The sequence below is a fragment of the Triticum aestivum genome, chromosome 7B, assembly GCF_018294505.1.
Source record: "Triticum aestivum cultivar Chinese Spring chromosome 7B, IWGSC CS RefSeq v2.1, whole genome shotgun sequence".
Classification (NCBI taxonomy): Eukaryota; Viridiplantae; Streptophyta; class Magnoliopsida; order Poales; family Poaceae; genus Triticum; species Triticum aestivum.
Genome location: NC_057813.1, coordinates 148,819,367 through 148,837,155, shown reverse-complemented (window position 1 = coordinate 148,837,155; position 17,789 = coordinate 148,819,367). Strand labels below are relative to the sequence as shown.

At 52.8% G+C, this 17,789-nt stretch overlaps 1 protein-coding gene and 1 long non-coding RNA gene across 4 annotated transcripts; both read right to left on the bottom strand.

Annotated features, from left to right (window-relative positions):
* Positions 1-7,219: 7,219 nt before the first annotated feature.
* Positions 7,220-11,939, bottom strand: LOC123157787 (uncharacterized). Its single transcript, XM_044575988.1, has 3 exons — positions 11,153-11,939; positions 8,878-8,970; positions 7,220-8,800 (listed from the first exon to the last, which is right to left on the bottom strand). The coding sequence occupies exons 1-3, from the start codon at positions 11,937-11,939 to the stop codon at positions 7,254-7,256; spliced, it is 2,427 nt and encodes an 808-aa protein (XP_044431923.1). The 3' UTR covers positions 7,220-7,253.
* Positions 11,940-13,283: 1,344 nt separating this feature from the next.
* Positions 13,284-15,395, bottom strand: LOC123160170 (uncharacterized). Of its 3 annotated transcripts, XR_006480027.1 has the most exons (4): positions 15,028-15,391; positions 14,817-14,896; positions 14,561-14,600; positions 13,284-14,467 (listed from the first exon to the last, which is right to left on the bottom strand). It is a non-coding gene; the product is annotated as an uncharacterized lncRNA (long non-coding RNA). The 3 variants fall into 3 exon arrangements; XR_006480025.1 differs by having other exon boundaries at positions 13,284-14,600; positions 15,266-15,395; XR_006480026.1 differs by having other exon boundaries at positions 13,284-14,600.
* Between the last annotated feature and the right edge of the window lie 2,394 nt (positions 15,396-17,789).

Here is a 17,789-nt window from a genome sequence, read left to right as displayed (position 1 = left end):
TCTAGGGCATATTTCCTTCACACCCCACATAAGGTGGGGAAGTAGGGACCGATCTTACCGTTAACATTGACCGTTGTCCGACCGCAGGTGACAAGTTGCATAACGCGGGTCACCCAGCGGTTGTCGAAGCCCTTCCAAAGCAATACTTCCCGAAGGAAGGGCCAGTGGACTGTGTTGTAGGCCTTATGAAAGTCGAGCTTAAGGAACACAACACTGTGGTGCTTGTATCGGACTTCATGGAGGACTTCGTGAAAGACCAACACCCCATCCAAAATAAATCGGCCTTTGATGAAGGCGGATTGGTTGGGGTGGGTGACAGAGTCCGCAAGAAGGGTCACCCTATTGGCGTACCCTTTGGCCAGGATCCTGAAGATCATGTTAATCACGGTGATTGGGCGGAACTGGCGGATGTCCGAGGCCCCCGAAACCTTTGGGATGAGGGTAATGATCCCATACTTCAGATGCCCAAGGTCCATGGTCCCAGAGAAGAACTCGTCGAAGAGGGCCATGACCTCCGGTTTGATGGTTTGCCAGAATGTTTTAAAAACAGGACTGGCAATCCATCCGGGCCCGGAGCCAAGGAGGGCTTCATTCCGTTGATCGCCGCAAGGAGCTCCTCCTCCGAGAAAGGCGCCACTAGAGCGATGTTGGCCTCGGCGAAGACAAGCTGGGCACCCGACCAGGTATCGGGGGCCAGCGCAGCCCCACCCCGAGGGGTGGGGTGAAAAGGGCTTTATAGAAGCCGTCTACGCGGGCACGGATGTCCAGGGTCGAACAAGCTGAGTATCACCATCCCACAGGGAGTGAATGGAGTTGCGATGACGCCGGCCGTTGGCAATCGCCTGGAAGTAGGCCGTGTTGGCGTCGCCCTAAAGCACCCACCGTTAGGTGCCGTGCAACTGCCAGTAGGCCTCCTCATCAGTGTAGATGACCGAGAGCTGGTCCTCGAGATCATATCTCAACATCCACTCATTCGGGGAGATCCCAGACGAGTCAACACAGGCGTCCAGGGCCTGGATGGCGCTCAAGAGGGCCTTCTTGCGGTCCCGGATATCACGGCCGAGGTTTGCGCCCCATCCCTTCATGAATTGGTAGGCTAGCTTGGCGCAGAACTGCCAGGAGTCCACCGCGGACATGGCGCGGTGAGGGGAATTGCGCGCGGCGGTCCACTTAGACGCAACAGCCTCGCGGATCCCGGCCTGGTTGAGCCAGAAGAGCTCAAACCGGAACCGAGGGGGGATGGGTGGCATTCATCGGCAGAGCAGAGGAGAAGAGGGACATGATCAGAGCCGATCCTGGTAATAGCCTGAACCGAGGCCAGGGGCATCTGAGCTCCCATTCCGGGGAAACTAAGACGCGGTCTAGGAAAGACTGCGTCGGGTTCGCCTGGCAGTTAGTCCAGGTGAACCGGCCCCCCGTGCGCTCGAGCTCACGGAGGCCAATCTCCGCGATGCAGTCGTTAAACATCTGCATCCGGGGGCGATTAACCCGGTCATTGTTCTTCTCATCCGGGGAGCGGATGAGGTTAAAGTCACCCCCCACCACAACAGGGAGGGGGGAAGCGGAAATCTTCTGCTGCAGCTCGGCGAGGAAGGTCGGGGAGCGGCTGTGGTCCGTCGGTCCGTAGACGATGATGACCTCCCATTTAAAGTTGAGCGCACGCTCGAAGATCTCCATACTAACGAAGAACTCGCCCCGATCCATACCTCCCACCTCAAAGGTGGCATCCTTAACACCTAAGAGGATGCCACCCGAGTGGCCATTGTTCCCACTAGAAGGAAGCCAATGCCAGGCGAACAGGTGGGAGCTAAGGCTGTCAAGCTTGGGGAGACAGAAATCCGTGCGCATGGTTTCTTGGATAGCAATGATGTCGATGTGCTCGTCACGGATGTACTCAACTAGCTGGCGGCGGCGGCCGTCATGGCCGAAGCCGCGGATGTTCCAGAAGAGGGCACGCATCTAAACCGCCATTGAGGGGCTGCTTGACCCCAGGACGGTGGAAGCACTGTGGGCTCTAAGAGCAGCAGTGCGGGAGTGAGTGCGACCACTGATTTCCTCGACCGGCGTCCTAGAGGGCTGGGGTGCCGGGGTGTGGAGGAGGCGGGCCCGGGTCTCGGCGAGTTTCCCGTCAAGGATTTTGCGGGCCTGAATAGCCGCAATCTGCTCCAAGGGGGGGCCAACCTCCCCCCTGAAAACTACGAACGAGTCTAGGGCCACCTTGGCAAGGCGGCCGAGCGGGACGGCTTCGAGCGCAGAAAAGGAGCAGCTGCCCACTGTACGGTGATGGACATCATGTCGCTCCCAGCCGCGAAAACCTTGAACATGGATTTGAAATGAGCTCCTGCGATGCCCCTAGCGCCGCGGCCCCCGCGGCCCCATGGCTGCTCGCCCCGCCGCCGGCGTCCTCTTCCGCGACCCCCGAGCCCTCCGGCCCCCCGGCCCCCCCCGTCCTCCGCTGACACCTCCTCCCCTGCGCCCTCGTCGCCGCCGATGCTCCGGTGGGCCGATTTGGCGGAGTTGGCCGACGTGGATGCCAGCCGCGCGGTGGTTCGCCGGGATCCCCCGCCTCGGGCGGTCGGGTCCCGGCTGGTGCCCTCGCCCCTGCCGCGTTCCAGTCACCCTGGCGCCCCTAGCCACGCGCCTCGCTCCTCTGTCCCCTCGCCGTTGATGCCCCGGGAAGCCGCCGCCTTGGCTCACCGGATCGCTCGCCGCCGCCGCGCCTCGGCGTGGGGTGTCGCGGGGCGGTCCGACCAGGGGCTGGCTGTCACGTCTTGGCGCGTCGCAGCGAACGCCCCCTGGCCTCCGTGCCTCGGGCATCTCCGCGCCGGGCTGCATTCCCCTCGGCTATCTTTCCGGTCCTCCGCTGCACGTCTCCGTTCCGCCCATTCATTGCTACCTTTGGGACCTCCGCGCTGCGCTTGTCCCCCTCTCGCCTCCCAGTCGGGCTTGGCCCGCTCCCTTGGTGGCACCGGCGTCGGCCACGGCAGGGACAGCAGCAGCAGAGGAAACCCTCGCCCCGACCTCCCTGCCTCGCGGGCTGGGCCGTCCTGCCCTGGGTTGGAGGCTTCCTGGGCCGATCCCGGTTCGGGCATCCTCCTCGATCTTGGGCCTCCCTCCTGGATCCTGTGATGGGCCGGCCCAGCCGGGTCGCCAGGCCATTTGGCTCCCCGCTGGCCTGCCTCGTCCCCCATCCTTGCTTTCCCCTCCCCCGACAGAAACCCTACAGCGCGCTCCGCCCCCGCTCCCCGCCGCCGCCTCTCTCCCCATCCCCCGCCCCGCTCCCTCCCCGTCGGCTCCCATGCCACGCTCGTGGGGGGATGACGCCCCTCGGCCTAAGCGATGGGCTGAAGGCCACCGTGCTGCTCCCCGCCCCTCCTCCGAAGCTTCCCGCCATGAGGAAGAGCTCCGCCGCCAGCTTTCTCTCGAGATTCTCAGCGTTCCCCTCCCCGCTCCGACCGCCGCTCGCCCCCGCGCACCGACCACCGCTCCCCACCACGCCGTTCGCTCGCCAGGGCTGATCGCCGGGACCGCTCCCGGTCCCGCTCGCCCTCGCCCGTGCCAGAGTGGAGGTCTCAGCGCCGCCGCTCCCCATCCCCTCCCCGGCGTCGGGACGGTGGCCGCTCCCGCTCATCGATCCTCAACCGTCCCCCTGCCGCCTCCTCTGAGGCCCGCCGGTACCAACCTCCCCGCTCCGCCCCTAGCTTCCCCCGGGCGCCACCGGGGCCGGCCTGGCAAGGCCGGTCCGAATCGGAAGAAGTGGGGGCTCGGCCGTGGCAATGGCCAGGCAGCGGTCCCGGCTCCGTCTCGCGTCCCGCTGCCCTTTGCCCAGATGACCCCGCCGCCAACCTCGTCAAGTGCTTCAATTGCGTCCTTCCGGGACACTCCCAGATGGCCTGCACGATTCCACAGTGCTGCTTCATGTGCTTAAATCCGGACCACCCCGCGGCTCTCTGTCCCGACCGCCCGGTCTCAAAGGAGCTGATGATGTATGGCCACGGCATCGAGGGCCTTGGATTCTTCCACATCGAGGTGGAGGACGTCCCCCCACCGTCTCCATCGCGCCTTGCGATCGTGACCGTCGTGGGGGCCGGGGTCGCTTCGCCAGAGATGATCGAGGCGGAGCTTAACCACCTCTGCCGTCGCGTCTGGGATTGGCAGGTGACTCCGACCTCGGATAGCTCCTTCACCGTGGTCTTCCCCGACGCTCTCATCCCGGGCCACTGCACACGTAGTGACGACATCACCCTCGCCCTCAACAAGCTCGTCGTCAACATCTCTGAGCCCCTGTTGGACCCTAAGGCGGTTGCCGTGATGGACACTGCTTGGATCCTCATAGCGGACCTCCCCAACATTGCCCGCTCTAAGAAGGTGATCCGTTGCATGTCCAAACTCCTGGGCAAGGTGGTGGTGATGAACGAGCTCTCCCTTCACAAGGAGGAGGAGGTCTCTATCAAGGTCAAGTGCCTGGACTCCTCCATCCTCCGTGCCACCGTCAGAGTGTTCTTCAACGACCAGGGATTCGACCTCAAGATCTACCCCGAGCCTCCCAACCACATCAGCCGCCGTCGACACCTCACTGATGGCCACTTTGGTGGGGGCGGCGCGGACCCCCGCGACGACTCCCACTACCGCCGTCCGCACCCCCCTCCGCCACAAGGATCCGGAGGACGACGACGAGCGCTCTGGCCGCAACCGCTCCCCCTCACGAGACCCCTCTCCACCTCCGAGGCATGGGGGTGCGGGTGCGGGCCGGTCGTGTGGGTTGGCCCCTCCTCCGAGGCCGCCCCCGCCGTGCCACCGGTCTCCTCTCCCTCCTCTTCGGCCGAGCTCAGCGACATCTCCAGCGTCAGCCTCCTCGTCCTCCTGGCATCTTCGCCGCGCTCGCCGTGCGTCCTTCCCATGGTGGCCACGGCCCCCTCGTCCCCGGCCTCGGCGTCTCTGCTGCCTCCGGCCTCGCCGACGTCGGCGCCTCCCCCCTCAGGTCCCCCCCGAAGGAACCCCCTGGGGTGGACGCGTCGTCGCCTCCCGCCTCCCTTCCCTGCCCCGGTTGACGATGCATTGGCTCCGGATCCGCCGGCCCCGAACCCGCCCTCTCCCCAGGCGGAGTCTAGTGCCCGTCTGATGCCTCCGGCACCTGCGTCCCCGACTCGTCTGCTGCTGGTGGCCTCCGAGGAGGTGGTCACCCCCATCGCCTCCCACCCGCCTCGGTCGGTGTCCTACGTCCGTTGGGCTCAGGCCTCGTCGATCCCGGTGACGGCCTCCCGCCGCAGGGCCCGGCTCGACGCGGATCGCCCGACCGGCTTCCCGGCGTCGTCCATCTCCGAGCGGGCTGAGATCCGGGCTGCGGCCCGAAACCTCGAGACAGGTGCGACCGACATCCCCTCCCTTTGATTCAACCCCAGGGGATGAGCCTCAAAACACTTTGGGGGGGGGGGGGGTCTTGAAGACAACCATCACACCTTTACAAACTCGATCTCCAAATCACAACACAAGCAAGGAAGCTTCTGGGACTTGACTCCTACCATGTAGGAGCTCAATCTCCAAAAGTAACAAGTGTTGATGAGGAAATCAAGCAGGGAACACGAATTGGTTTGGTGAAAGTGTAGATCGGGTCTTACTCACTCTCAATTCTCAAAGTATCAACAATTTGGTGGAGGGATTGATAATATTGAAGCGTTGGAAGGTTTGGAAATGGTATAGCTTCTCTAAACATTAGGGTTAAGGTGGGCAAATTTGACAAATTTGACCTCTGAATAAAATCATTTCACAAAATGAACTGTCCCTAAAAGAATTTCACTCGACTGACCTTTTTGAGTGGCGCCCGACACAAAGACGCCACACTATACTGTGCAACGCTTGACTGACAGGCGCTACACGCCTGGTCAACGTCGCACCCCGAACTGCCTAAAAAATACTAAGTCAATGTGCAGCGTCTAAGAGCTTGGTGCCACACTATACTAGTGCAACGCCTAGGAGCTAGGCGCTACACTGTATAGTGTGGCACCTAGCTCTCAGGCGTTGCACACTGACTTAGTAATTTTTCGGATCGCCCGGGTGCGACGCTGGCTAGGCGTGCATCGCCTGTCAGTCAGGCACTGCACAGTGTAGTGTGGCGCCTTCGTGTCGGGTGCCACTCAAAAAGGTCAGCCGAATGAAATTTCTTTAGAAGCAGTTTATTTTGTGAAATGATTTCATCCACAAGTTAAAATTATCAATTTTGCCGTTAAGGTGGGCGGTAGGAGAAGGGGGATTTAGATAGCTCGCCCTAATTGTAATCGTTGCCAGTCAGGAGACCCCGTGCGCACGAGCTAAAGCCCTCGTATGCACGGGGTGTACAGAGATGAAACAACTGGTCCCCGTGTGCATAGTACATGTCCATGCATGGGATGTCCAGGGAGTTTCAGACCCAACCCCATGTACACGGGGCTGGAGGCTTGTGTGCATAGGGCATACTGTCTTAGGACACATTCGAGATGGACTTGCGCAATATTTTGGTAGATAAAAATGGGAAGGCTGGTGTAAGGTGTATATTTTTCCATGTTCCCATGCTTTGCATCTAAGCATGTCGATCCCTCTTAATAGTGTGGGTGTTCTATGACTCAAGGAAACCAAAACAGAACTTCGAGTCGTCGGAAAATCACACTTTTTTTCCTTTTAGAAGTGGGGCCTCAACCATCTTCTTAAAATAACTTTTGATGGACCAATGAACTGAGATAAACTTAGTAATCGCCATTAGTCCCACCAACCACGTTGTCATTACACCAAAACACCATTTAAACACAAATGCAGTTTCACAATGTATGAATTCTGAAAAGAAGTAAACATTTTTTAAATCCATGAATCTTTTCAAAATTCACCAAGATTTTATGAATTTGTGTAGTTTTTTGAATTCACGAACAGGTTGTTAAATTAGTGATCATGTGTAATTTGAGCATATTTTAAAAATTCAGGAACCTGCAATTTTTTTTTAATTCGTGATCTGACAAATTCCGCTTTCACCCCCCCCCCCCCCCCCCCCCCGAATTTCCTTTCCTAATTTCCTCTTGGAGGACATGCATGCATGGATTATAAACGAATTTACAAAGTGTTTCTGTTTGTAAATTGAAGAGTCGGAAGAGGTTTGCCTAACGTGTGAAATGACAATTAACAAACTAGCCGTGTACATGTGTACAAATTAAGGATCTATAACCATGTCAACAGAAGTAAACAAATTCCGGAGTTCCCTATACATTGTTTTCTAGATCATTCGTTCCCTACACAGTGTTAATCTCAGATTGAACCCGCTCTAGCTTTCCTTCACCGTCTTCGGAACTGCATTGCTTGCCAGGTGATTTGCCGTCCTGTTGAGGTGTTTTTTTGCCTTTCTTGTCGTGGCATGATAGCGCCACATGGATGGCCATGTAGAGCAGCACAGCGACGGCGAGCGCGACGACATATCCCGATGTCTTCCACTCCCGGCTGCAGCCGGAGGCGTACGCCCACAGGAGGCCAAGCAGGGCCAGCAGAATCGAGGACTGGGCCACCCAGAGCAGATGCAGATCGTCCGATTCCAACTCCTGCTTCGGGTCGAACAACGTCTCGTCCAACAGCAGGAGGAGGATGACGACGATGGACGCCAAGAAAGAAACGGAGTTGCTGTAGAAAAACAAGCGGTACCGCTGCTTGTTGCTGTCGCGCAGCACCGGGTTGCCGGCGGCGTGCCCGTCGCTGCCGTCCGGCCAGACGCCGCCCGGCGGGGTAAGGCCGGCTTGGTAGGTGACGCTCGCAACCAGGATGCCCACAAGCATCAAGTACTTGCGCTTGGTGTATCTTTTCTTGTTCCCCTCTTTCCCTTTCGGGGTCTCCTTGGTTTCGTGAGCGCTGCCGAGCCCGAGACCCTTATTGAATTTGAAATGGAATGCTAGAAGGAGTAAGATTATGAAGGTGACTACCACAGCCACCAGTGAGATCATGAAGATGGATGTCCGGAGATGGCGAGAGCTTCCGGCTGCGTAGGCGGCCATGAGGCCGAACAGGCCCGCCACCGCGCACACGTAGAGGGCGTAGCACCTTATGCCCAGCCGGTACAGGTTCGGGTTGACGAGGAGGATGATGACGGCTATGGATGACATGAAGCTCGCCGCGTTGCAGTAGAAGAAGGTGGCGTAGCGGCGAGGGTAGCCGGTTGAGAGAACTGGGTAGCCTGCGGTGTGCCCACCGGGCACGTCCTCGTCGACCCAGAAGCCTCCCGGGGGGGTCAACCCAGCTTGGTACGTGATGGTGGCGGCCAAGATGGCGAGCAGCAGCAGTACTTTGCGCCTCTTCAACATTTTCTCTTCCTCCTTGTCGTCGCCTCTGCTGTCGCCCTTGTGGTCTAGCGTGAACAAGGCGATGTGTATGACCACGTAGACCAGGACGGCGCCGGCCAGAGCGACGACGTGGAGGGAGGTGCTCACGTCCCGGGCACAACCGACCGCATACGCAGCCATGAGGCTAAGCAGGTCCAGTATCATGGCGGCCTCCAGCCCGTGGCTCTTGTGGACGGCGCTCGATGTCAGATGCTTGCTCTGGACCATAATGATGACAACCACCGAGGCGACCAGAGCGGCGGAGTTGCAGTAGAAGAACGCCCTGTAACGTCTGGGGTGCGTGGTCACCAGCACTGGGTCGCCGCCCTTGTGCCCGTCACGGTCGTCAGGCCAGAAGCCGCCCGGCGGGTTCATCCCTGCCTGGTAGGTGATGGTCGCTGCAACAGTGGCAAGTAGCAGCACCAGATAGTGAGCCCTCCTTAGCTGAATGATGCCTTCGCTCTCTGGCGGCTCTGGCGATGACAAAGTTTAGAGTTTACAAATAACAACCACGGTTTCATAATATTTACACATGAGCAGGAGCAAATACCTTGGGGTTCCTTTGCCGATAGTCCTTTTGTGGATCCAGCTCCAGCATGAACCGATGGGTTGAATGATCCAGGTCCAGCATGAAAATAGCCGGCTGCAACGCAGGTTAGTAATGTTTATTAGTGGATCTAACACTTTGTATTTTTTATTTTATTTTTGCAGAAAACACTCTGTATATTTGTAGGGGTTAAAATCCTAAAAGGCATTGAGGGTATTTATACCTTTTGAAAACAAATCACAAGTATGTGTAAACTATTGTCCGTGGTTGCTAATACACACCATAACTATTTTGCATGTCGTGAGCGATAATTTTCTGGTTTTCACCTGCCTTTTGTGGTTTTCACTTTCAATTTCAGCAACAACCGAAATCGGAATGTTGGTGATTTCGGTTTACATTTTGCCAAAGGGCCGAAATATTCACTTGAATTCAATCAAATATTTGGAGCATCTGAAAATATGTTTTAAAAATATATTTGGATTCCTTTGTACTACCGAAATTGCTGAATATTTTGACCAAAAGGTAAATATTTTAGTGTCTGAAATCACTGAAATTCAGGGAATTTCATCGAATCTCATTAAAAGTGAAAACCCACTATCATGTGTGGACTAAAGCGTCTATTCTCTTAGCTCCATGGCATCTTTAAAACTCAACATGTATATTGTGCAAAAATATATACATGGTATAGTCATACTAGCTAGTAGTCGAATAAGGCGTTTACTAACTGGTTGTGCGCGCAACGCGAATCACAGCCGCTGCTCCAACATATGGATCCGGGCCCTTTGCATGTGCATGCCTCTCTGCCTCGCTTTTCTTTCCCATGGACTGACAAATGCATGGCTACAGTACAGTACACATGCATGCCTAGGTTGTCTTTCCTCTCTTCAAAAACTTTGTTACTTTTAGTTGTCTTTTAACAGTTTAATCAAAATTTGTTTTTGAAACTTCATATATATTTGAACTCCTGATGCCAAGATCTTCAGAACAAGATCAGGTTTGTATAATTTTTTTAATACCATTTTTAACTAGAATTGCAATATGGGTTTTTAGAAAATTATCAGTGTTTTTAGTGAGGAACTTTGCTGGGCATAGTGAAGAACTTCTCATTTTCATTTGCAAAGTGATAAATAAACAGGAGCAGGAGCTGAGGAACTTTATAAATAGGTTTTCTGTACTTTACTAGAAATATTAAAGAACTTTTCTAGAAAATGTATCTGGAACAGAAGAACATTATAAACAGCTTGTCTGAACTTTGATGAAAAGTTTATGAAACTTTTTTAGAAATATATCAATGTTGGACTCGTTTCGTAGAGCTAGCCATGAGAAACTCAAATACATAAACGAATTCAAATTTGCATAGTTTATTTAGAAGTTAGTGACATATTAATTTTGCTAGCAAATATGGTGAAGTAGCCCACGCGTCCCTTCTGTACCTCATGTCAGATTTTTAGAATAGGGCATATTGATGTTGACATACATGCATGGGACCAGCTGCATGTTGATATGGCGTCTAGCATGGATGGGTGGATCAGATATACGTTGCGGAAAAATCCGCTTCCGCTAGTAGTAGTACAACTAATATATAGCCAAATATGTTCACTTGTGATCTTTCCTAGAAAGGAAGAAAGAAAGGAGGCAGAAACGACTAATATTGATGTATATAACACTATGAGTTGTGGTACGGTAGGTGCCATGTGTTTATTACAAAAGAAAATACTACTAATACTAACTAGTGTTAGAAAAGAAAGTACTAATTGCAAGTTGACGTGACGCGGTCTAGATGCCTTGTATTTCGCCTCTTTGCCTTCCCGGCTGTAGTTTGAGCTAGGATAGTTTTGTGCTATGTTGTATCCCTTTCTGCTCTTTCCACACCTAATGTGGTGCCCCTATCTTCTCTCATGTATGTTACTGATATTTCTCTCCTACTCTCTTCTACTCTCATGTATGTGGTGCCCCTAGTGTGTTGTTTTCTTTTTTATTTTATGGGCTTGTTGAGCTGTGCCCTCAGCAGAACTTGTGTACTTTGCCGTGAGATTTGGGTGGGCGTGTGTGGACTTGCTTCTGTTTGTATGCTCTGTGGCGGTTTGTTTTATGTATAAAGCGGGGCGAAAGCCTTTTTCGGTAAACTAATATAAGAGCATACTAAAGTAGTAATCTAAACGCTCTTATATTGGTTTACAGAGGGGGTACTTACTTATCAATGAAATGATATGTAAACTTTGCTTTCTTGTGAAAGAACATACTAGTGTTGGATGTGGATCATACCTTCCTATTTGACCAGCAAGGTTGGACAGCTTATCCCACCAGTATTTGTGGATGAGGAACAGGATGGCGATGTATACGACAAGAAGGAGAACCAGCACGCCGAGGTAGATGGTGGAGGTAGTACTCCTGCAGCTCCCGACGGCGTAGGCCCCGAAAAGGCTGAACAGCGCGACGAGGACGAACCCGTACGGGACATGCTGCCACTGGTCCAGGTGTCCATCCCGAGCTCGCTCCTGATGGTCGTCAGGCGCATGACTGCAACCAGGGACGCAATGAAAAGCGGCGGTGTTGAAGATGAAGACGGCAGATACCAGAACGGAGGCGAAGACGGTTGTGACCGTTCCCCGGCTTGCCCCGGCGGCGTAGGCCACCATGAGCGCGAGCAAGTCCAGCACCATGACCACCCTTAGCGTGACGAGCCACTTGGTGCTCCCGTCCACGCTCCGCTCTACGAGGAGGAGGAGGAGGATGACCACGACCGACGCCATGAACGCGGTGGCGTTGCTGTAGAAGAAGGCGTTGTACCGGGTGTGGTCCGTCACCACGAGGATCTGGTTGCCGGCGCGGTAGCCGTCCTTGGTGCTCAGCTGCCAGACTCCTCCCGGCGGGTTTAGCCCAGCGACGTACGTCACTGTGGCCGCCAGGATGGCCATCAGCAGGAGGTACATGCGCAGCTCCAACATGACTCCGCCGCTCGTCTTGGCCAGCCCTTTGTCAGGCTCAGGGGCACTCGCGGTTTGGCTCTGGTCGTTGCCGTTGCCGGGCGTTTCCTCGATGTCGGCAGTCCCATTTTGCGCCATGGTTAGGAAATGGTGGCACCTAAGCCGGAAGACATGGCCTGGAACGCTCTCTATATAGCAGCACATTTGTTCGTTCGCACATGGGAACACGGCAAACCGTCAATTAAAATATGATCTTGCATCATCGGGAGTATCCTAATGGTAACTTAAGTCTCTTTGTTTTTGAATGTGTACCTTATAAGTTTCTTATTAACTTGACAAGAAATGTAAGGTCAGTATTAACAACGATGCCAACTGACGACTATCCATGTATAGTTTCTATACGAAACTGGACGGACATGCATGTGGCTGTGCCGCCGGGAAAGCAAGATGTGGACATTAGACATGTTAGCTGTGAGATATGAGACGACGGCAGGTGATGGCGGCGTTCTACGCCGTTATCTTGATGAAGGCATCGTCGTGTAACTACTGTCGACCCACTCGTGCTGCTCCGGAGGAAACCCTAGGATCTAGTGTTCCAGATCGGATGATGGCGGCACTGCGGTGTCGTTTCTCTCTTAGGAGCATCGTTTGTGGAGCAGCGCTGGAAGTTAGAGGCAGGAGGTGGAGCGGCTTCGTCTTGCACGGAGCTACGGTGGAGATGTCAAGTCATGCCTGACCGACAGGTGCTACGCTTGGTCATGCCTGGTCGGCAGGTGCTACGCACGACAGATCCTCCAAAGACTTCAAGCTGTGTCGGCTGGTGATACTTGACAGCATGGCGCTGAGGTGTATCAGTGGCGACCGCGACGTGTTCAGCTGTTTGCGCGCAGGGAGGAGGTGCCGTTGGGCGTCGTGGTGATGTTGACGATAGCTGGACCGAGCAAGGTTGATGCATCAGTACAGTTCTGAAGATGGAGCTGTGGCAGTTGGCGACGGCGGCCTCTGAGAACACGCCGGACCAGTGTGTGCCCCAGACCCGGCAAGTGGCTACGTTGGGGTCTCAGGTCTTAGATGTTAGGTTTGGCTGCGATGTCTGTTTGATATTAGGCCCAGGCTATCTGCGCCCTTCATCAACTGGACAGGTGTAGCGACAGTTTATTGCTTAGACGACGGCTTTAGTCTTACTATTGTATTGATTTTGTAAGGTCTTGTAAGAATAATCAATAAAGTGGCCGTATGCATCGTCCAGATGCAGAGGCCGGGAGTCATCCTCCTTTTTTTTTTAAAAAAGCTGTGACATGTGAGACGACCATCCCAAGTAATTAAAACAACACGACCGAGTAACGAGCCTGCCGAAATATCACGCTCTATGTCAAATAAAACGCATTTTATTGTCCCGGCGTCTGCAACCTTGCAAACAAAATTCACATCATATGTCACAGCAAACTGATCGTTACCAGATCACCAACTCTTGTTCACGTCACATAAAACTCGTTCAAAGGCGTAGCAAACTTAAGTATCACAAGTAGCACAACTCCAAGATCACAAGGATGTGGTGGGAGGTTGGTACTTATGAAATCATGTCTAGCTAACATTCCTGTGTATTTGAGGTCCTTTTTCATTTTCATAAATGCACTTTGGACCTCAATAATTCTCACAATGGCAAACTGCCTCTGGAATGAGTTTGAGGGCCCATAGGAAACTTCACTTAGCGTGTGTTCAAAATACTATGGGTGTTTGGGAATTTCAAAAATTAGAGATGTTAGGTGCTTGCTTGCTTCTTGGATGAAAAGGTAGGGGGTAGCAAGCTATGGAAGAGCTGCCATTGACTCCTAATACTCTTATAAATGATGCTGGATTACATGCTTCCTTCGTGATCCTGAGGGGCACATGCTTGCTGGGCCATTTGATCTGCCTGACACCGTATAATTTTACTGCATGGTCGTTTCTCAGCTGCCAATCCTCGTTAACCAGTCTCTCACCTGTGCGCCGACTTCGGTAATCGATGACCTGTGGACCTCTTCGTGTAGCGTCTTTTGCGTCCCCTTGTGCGTGTGCCTTTCCTGCGCCGGGGGCATCAGATGTTTGGCCCATTTGGTAAATGCACTCCTCGGCCCTTCCTATCTAGTACCGAGTATTTGTGTACGTGTGCGACGTATCTCGACGCTGCTAGTAATGTTAATACTAGTAGCACGCCTTTCTTGTGGCACACCGCTAATATGCCCGTGCAATAATTGACCCAAGCTTTCTTCTGTCCTTTGCCCCATCGCTTCTCGTCTTCCTCCCCTCACTTCATTCTCTATGGTTGAGTCCGTTCCAATGGTGATCATGGATTGACGTCTTGTCGCAAGGGAGCAATTCGGCAACTCCCCACGGTCTGATCCAGCGGGCACACTATCCGAACGTCGAGGCGAAGGCGGAAGGGCGTGTCACGCCCTTCTCATCTTCAGAGAAAACGAAGGTGGATAGAGAATAATCAGCTCCGAACATCCTGGCAGGTGGATTGTTGATGGAAGGCGGACCCATTGGGGAAGAATAGGAGCACGATCGGTTGGGTTCCTTGAGCTGGAGTTGTGGGGTTGACTCCCACTTGTAAGCGTGTGTTCTGACCTTGTTGTAGGCGCAAGCCGTTGGCTGTGTGTTCTGTGAGGCGTATGAACCTTTCTCTGTAATAAACTCACCACTCGTATCTAAGCTTCTCACCAGAACTCTAAGCAAAATTTTGGATACCGGATGAACTTGAGTTCAATATTTTTTACCTCGATATAGACATGTATTGACCGCACATTGTCCAGAAACCTGCAAGTAACATAGTGGAACGTCATCTGCACTAGTCCTATGTATTGAGATCCCGTGCCCGAACGGGACTCACAGTGGCTCAAGTATCTTGATATAACAGAGATGACATATAAATTAACTATACTTTCAGAGACTAAATGCAAAATTTTCAAAAAAAAAAAAGGTCAGTAGTTTTTGCCAGGGATACATGTTTCTCATGGGGATAACAGAATTTACCTCCCGATAACCAAATCCTTGGCAAGGAGTGATTTATGTCATGCATGTAGAGCCCACTGCCGTAGCATCTCCCTCTCGCCCTAGTTTAAACAGGACAAAGAAAAGGAACATTGTTAAATCCAGTGAGGCGAATTAATTAGGACCGGTACTACACATGAGCCCAAATTTGGCTAAGTTAGAAAACTGATGTGGGTCTCATGCATCTCAATACCTCCAAGCAGTCGGTACACAATGCTGATGATCGAATAGGCTCATCAGAATCTTTGAGACCCAAGTTCAGCCTCTTACCAACAAACACATGCACAGAAAACTATGTCTGGCAAGTAATTAAGCAAGTGCTCAGGCACTAAGCTAGGTCAGATGACAGCTGGGTCATGTTTCATCCACCATAAATAAACAATAGCAAACACTAATCTAGTGAAGGATTCACTTGTTTTGAATGGGCTTACAATGCGCCGTAGCCAGCTCCTCCCCTGCAGGTGCCAGCAAGATGAATGGTGGTTGAGGCTGCTGCTGGTGGCAATCCTAATCTTGGTCAAAGAATCTTAACACGCGCATCATCCAGGAGTTGCACATAACACGCGCATCTCCTCTAGTTTTATCCAGTAAACTGCCTACGAAACCACAAGAAAGTTACAGTGCAATATGTCTAATGGGTGTGTTTTATTCGGATTCAGCATTTGTGGCTGCACCAACAGTCTCTTTCATGGTGTGTCCCTATCTTCCCTATCTTGAAAGAATTTTCGCCACGCTCCATCGTGTGCATTGACAGGGACATTCCAAGCAGCTCTACCTGAATACTAATGGTGACGTGGGGACACGCAATAATAGCACCATGAGTCCCCCTTCAGCCTCCCCATTTGTTAACGACGATGAGGTTGCGCCTGTGGTGGCAACCAACTTCCCCTCCAGCTACCAGCAGTTCTCTACCTTAATACGAATAAATACAGCACGAAGTGGTCTCCTCGAGAAAATGAACGATGTCCATTGGATGCTACTCCAACGGCGTGCTATAATGATAAATTTGACTGCAATACCATCTTTCTTTTGATTTGCTACTTTATATTACGATATGATTACATTATGCCAGGTTTCATGCTGATGAGCAAGCTTGCCGGGTGAGCTATATATTGGACACATTCATGTTTTGTCTTAATTCCATTGAGAAGTTGAACCCTGACTCCCTTAGGTACCATTTTGCTATGCAAATGGCGGCCCAACCAACACGCCACAGCAGCCTAGATGAGATCGAAGACCTGTCGCAACCTCAGCCTAATGCAAATGGAAACAGCCAACGCGAGGATCCTCAGCCTCCCGAGACGGAGAGCTACGAGCTCATGCGGGACCTGAGCAAGTACTGCTTGTTATCGTACACTTAATTGTCGCACGGAAGTTGGAATTGTAGACTGATTTTACTGAGTATGATCCCCTCGCCTCCCAAGTGAATATCTGTCATCAGCGGAGGGATCAATTTGGACATTGGTAATGTTCTCCCACAAGGTAAGCACCTGATGGAACGTATGAATAAAACAATCTGCCTCTTAATATATCTGTCCATGCGCCATTGGTCATTGCTTCCACAACGGTTCTCCTCTCTCTAACAACCAGCGGTATGGCACTGACGACATCCGGAACAAATTCCGCAACAGCAGCGCCCTGCACCCAACAATCTGTCCAGACGAAGCATCGTTGCCCATTGCCCAGTTCGACCCGAGCCGCCATGTTGAATAGCTGTCTTTCATGATTCTCCAGGGGGGCTGAGAAGTGTGCATAATGCTCCAAGATCGGTCCCCTGCAGTATGCGCCTTCTATGCCCAGCATAACTTGAGAGGGGAGTTCATATTCTCTAGGTCCAGAATACCCAGACCCCCCACACTCCTTTGGCGTGAGTAGGAGGCCCAAACAGGTGGAAGATCCCCAGGTGGAACGAAACCGACATAGAATATGATCCTAGTTAAGTTTACATTTTCACAGTGTTCACTAAAATTTAGGAACAGATACATGAAGTTCAAGCAACACACCCAATCTGGCATCATAATGTTCATAGCATATAACCTAATATAAAGGGCGAGCCATAGAACAGGAGGCACACCTGGAATTACGTCCGGCCATTGCAGAGAACTTCAGAGAAAGCATCGCCCCAGCTGCAGCGCCTGGCGAGCTGGGCAGGAGAAAAGGACCCGAGATGGCCGTTCTCAGGATTTGCCGGTTTCTTGCAGGCATTTCGTCGAGCACCAGTCCTGCATCCGCACGGGGGCATTTCGTCGACGGGGCCATTTCTTCAAACATCATCGGCGCGCTCTTTGAGCGGAGCTCGGCCTGCTTCAGTCACCTCCTGCGGCTTCTCGCAGTCCGGCCGCCGCTTGTCCCCAAAATAGTGCATCAGCACCGGCGGACTTGGCGCTGCGATATGGCAAGGAACTCCGACCTTGATTCAGGCAGTAAATTACGCCATGAGAGCGAGCAGGTCGAACGCAGGAATCCACTCACTCCTCATGATCGCAAGCTGCATGTGGGCATGTGGCAGATTGGATTCGCGATTGCTGCCGCAACTGCAACTGTACTAGACTCTGCAAGCGGACGAGACATATATATTATGACACTCATAGGGCTTCAGGGTCTATAGTTCGACTCTTAGGCAAACTCCAACGCGAGCAACCGTTTTGTCCGATTCGTGTCAAAAAAACGTTCGGTTTTGGCCGTCCGCCCACACGTGCAACTAACCGGCCGCCGCATTTCAAACTTATCCTACGTGGACTTAATTTTTTTAAAGACATTGCAAAAATAATTTAAAACTTACAATAAACTATTTTTTTAACCTGCAAAACTTACAATAAACTTAATAATTCCACAAAAGTCTCGGCCGTACATTTAAACTAAACATGAAATAAAAAGACATAAAAGATAGTTATGGCCGTTGTCGTTGTGCCCGTCGTCAGGCGGCGCCATCCTCGTCGTTGTCATCCATGGAGA

What these genes read in the sequence shown, in the direction of transcription:
- LOC123157787 (XM_044575988.1), bottom strand. Translation starts at nt 11,939, where the DNA reads ATGGCGCAAAATGGGACTGCCGACATCGAGGAAACGCCCGGCAACGGC. An exon ending in TAAGCTGTCCAACCTTGCTG is followed by an intron (nt 8,971 to 11,152) that starts GTCAAATAGGAA and finishes CCTGCGTTGCAG; the next exon opens with CCGGCTATTTTCATGCTGGA. An exon ending in ATCGGCAAAGGAACCCCAAG is followed by an intron (nt 8,801 to 8,877) that starts GTATTTGCTCCT and finishes TGTCATCGCCAG; the next exon opens with AGCCGCCAGAGAGCGAAGGC.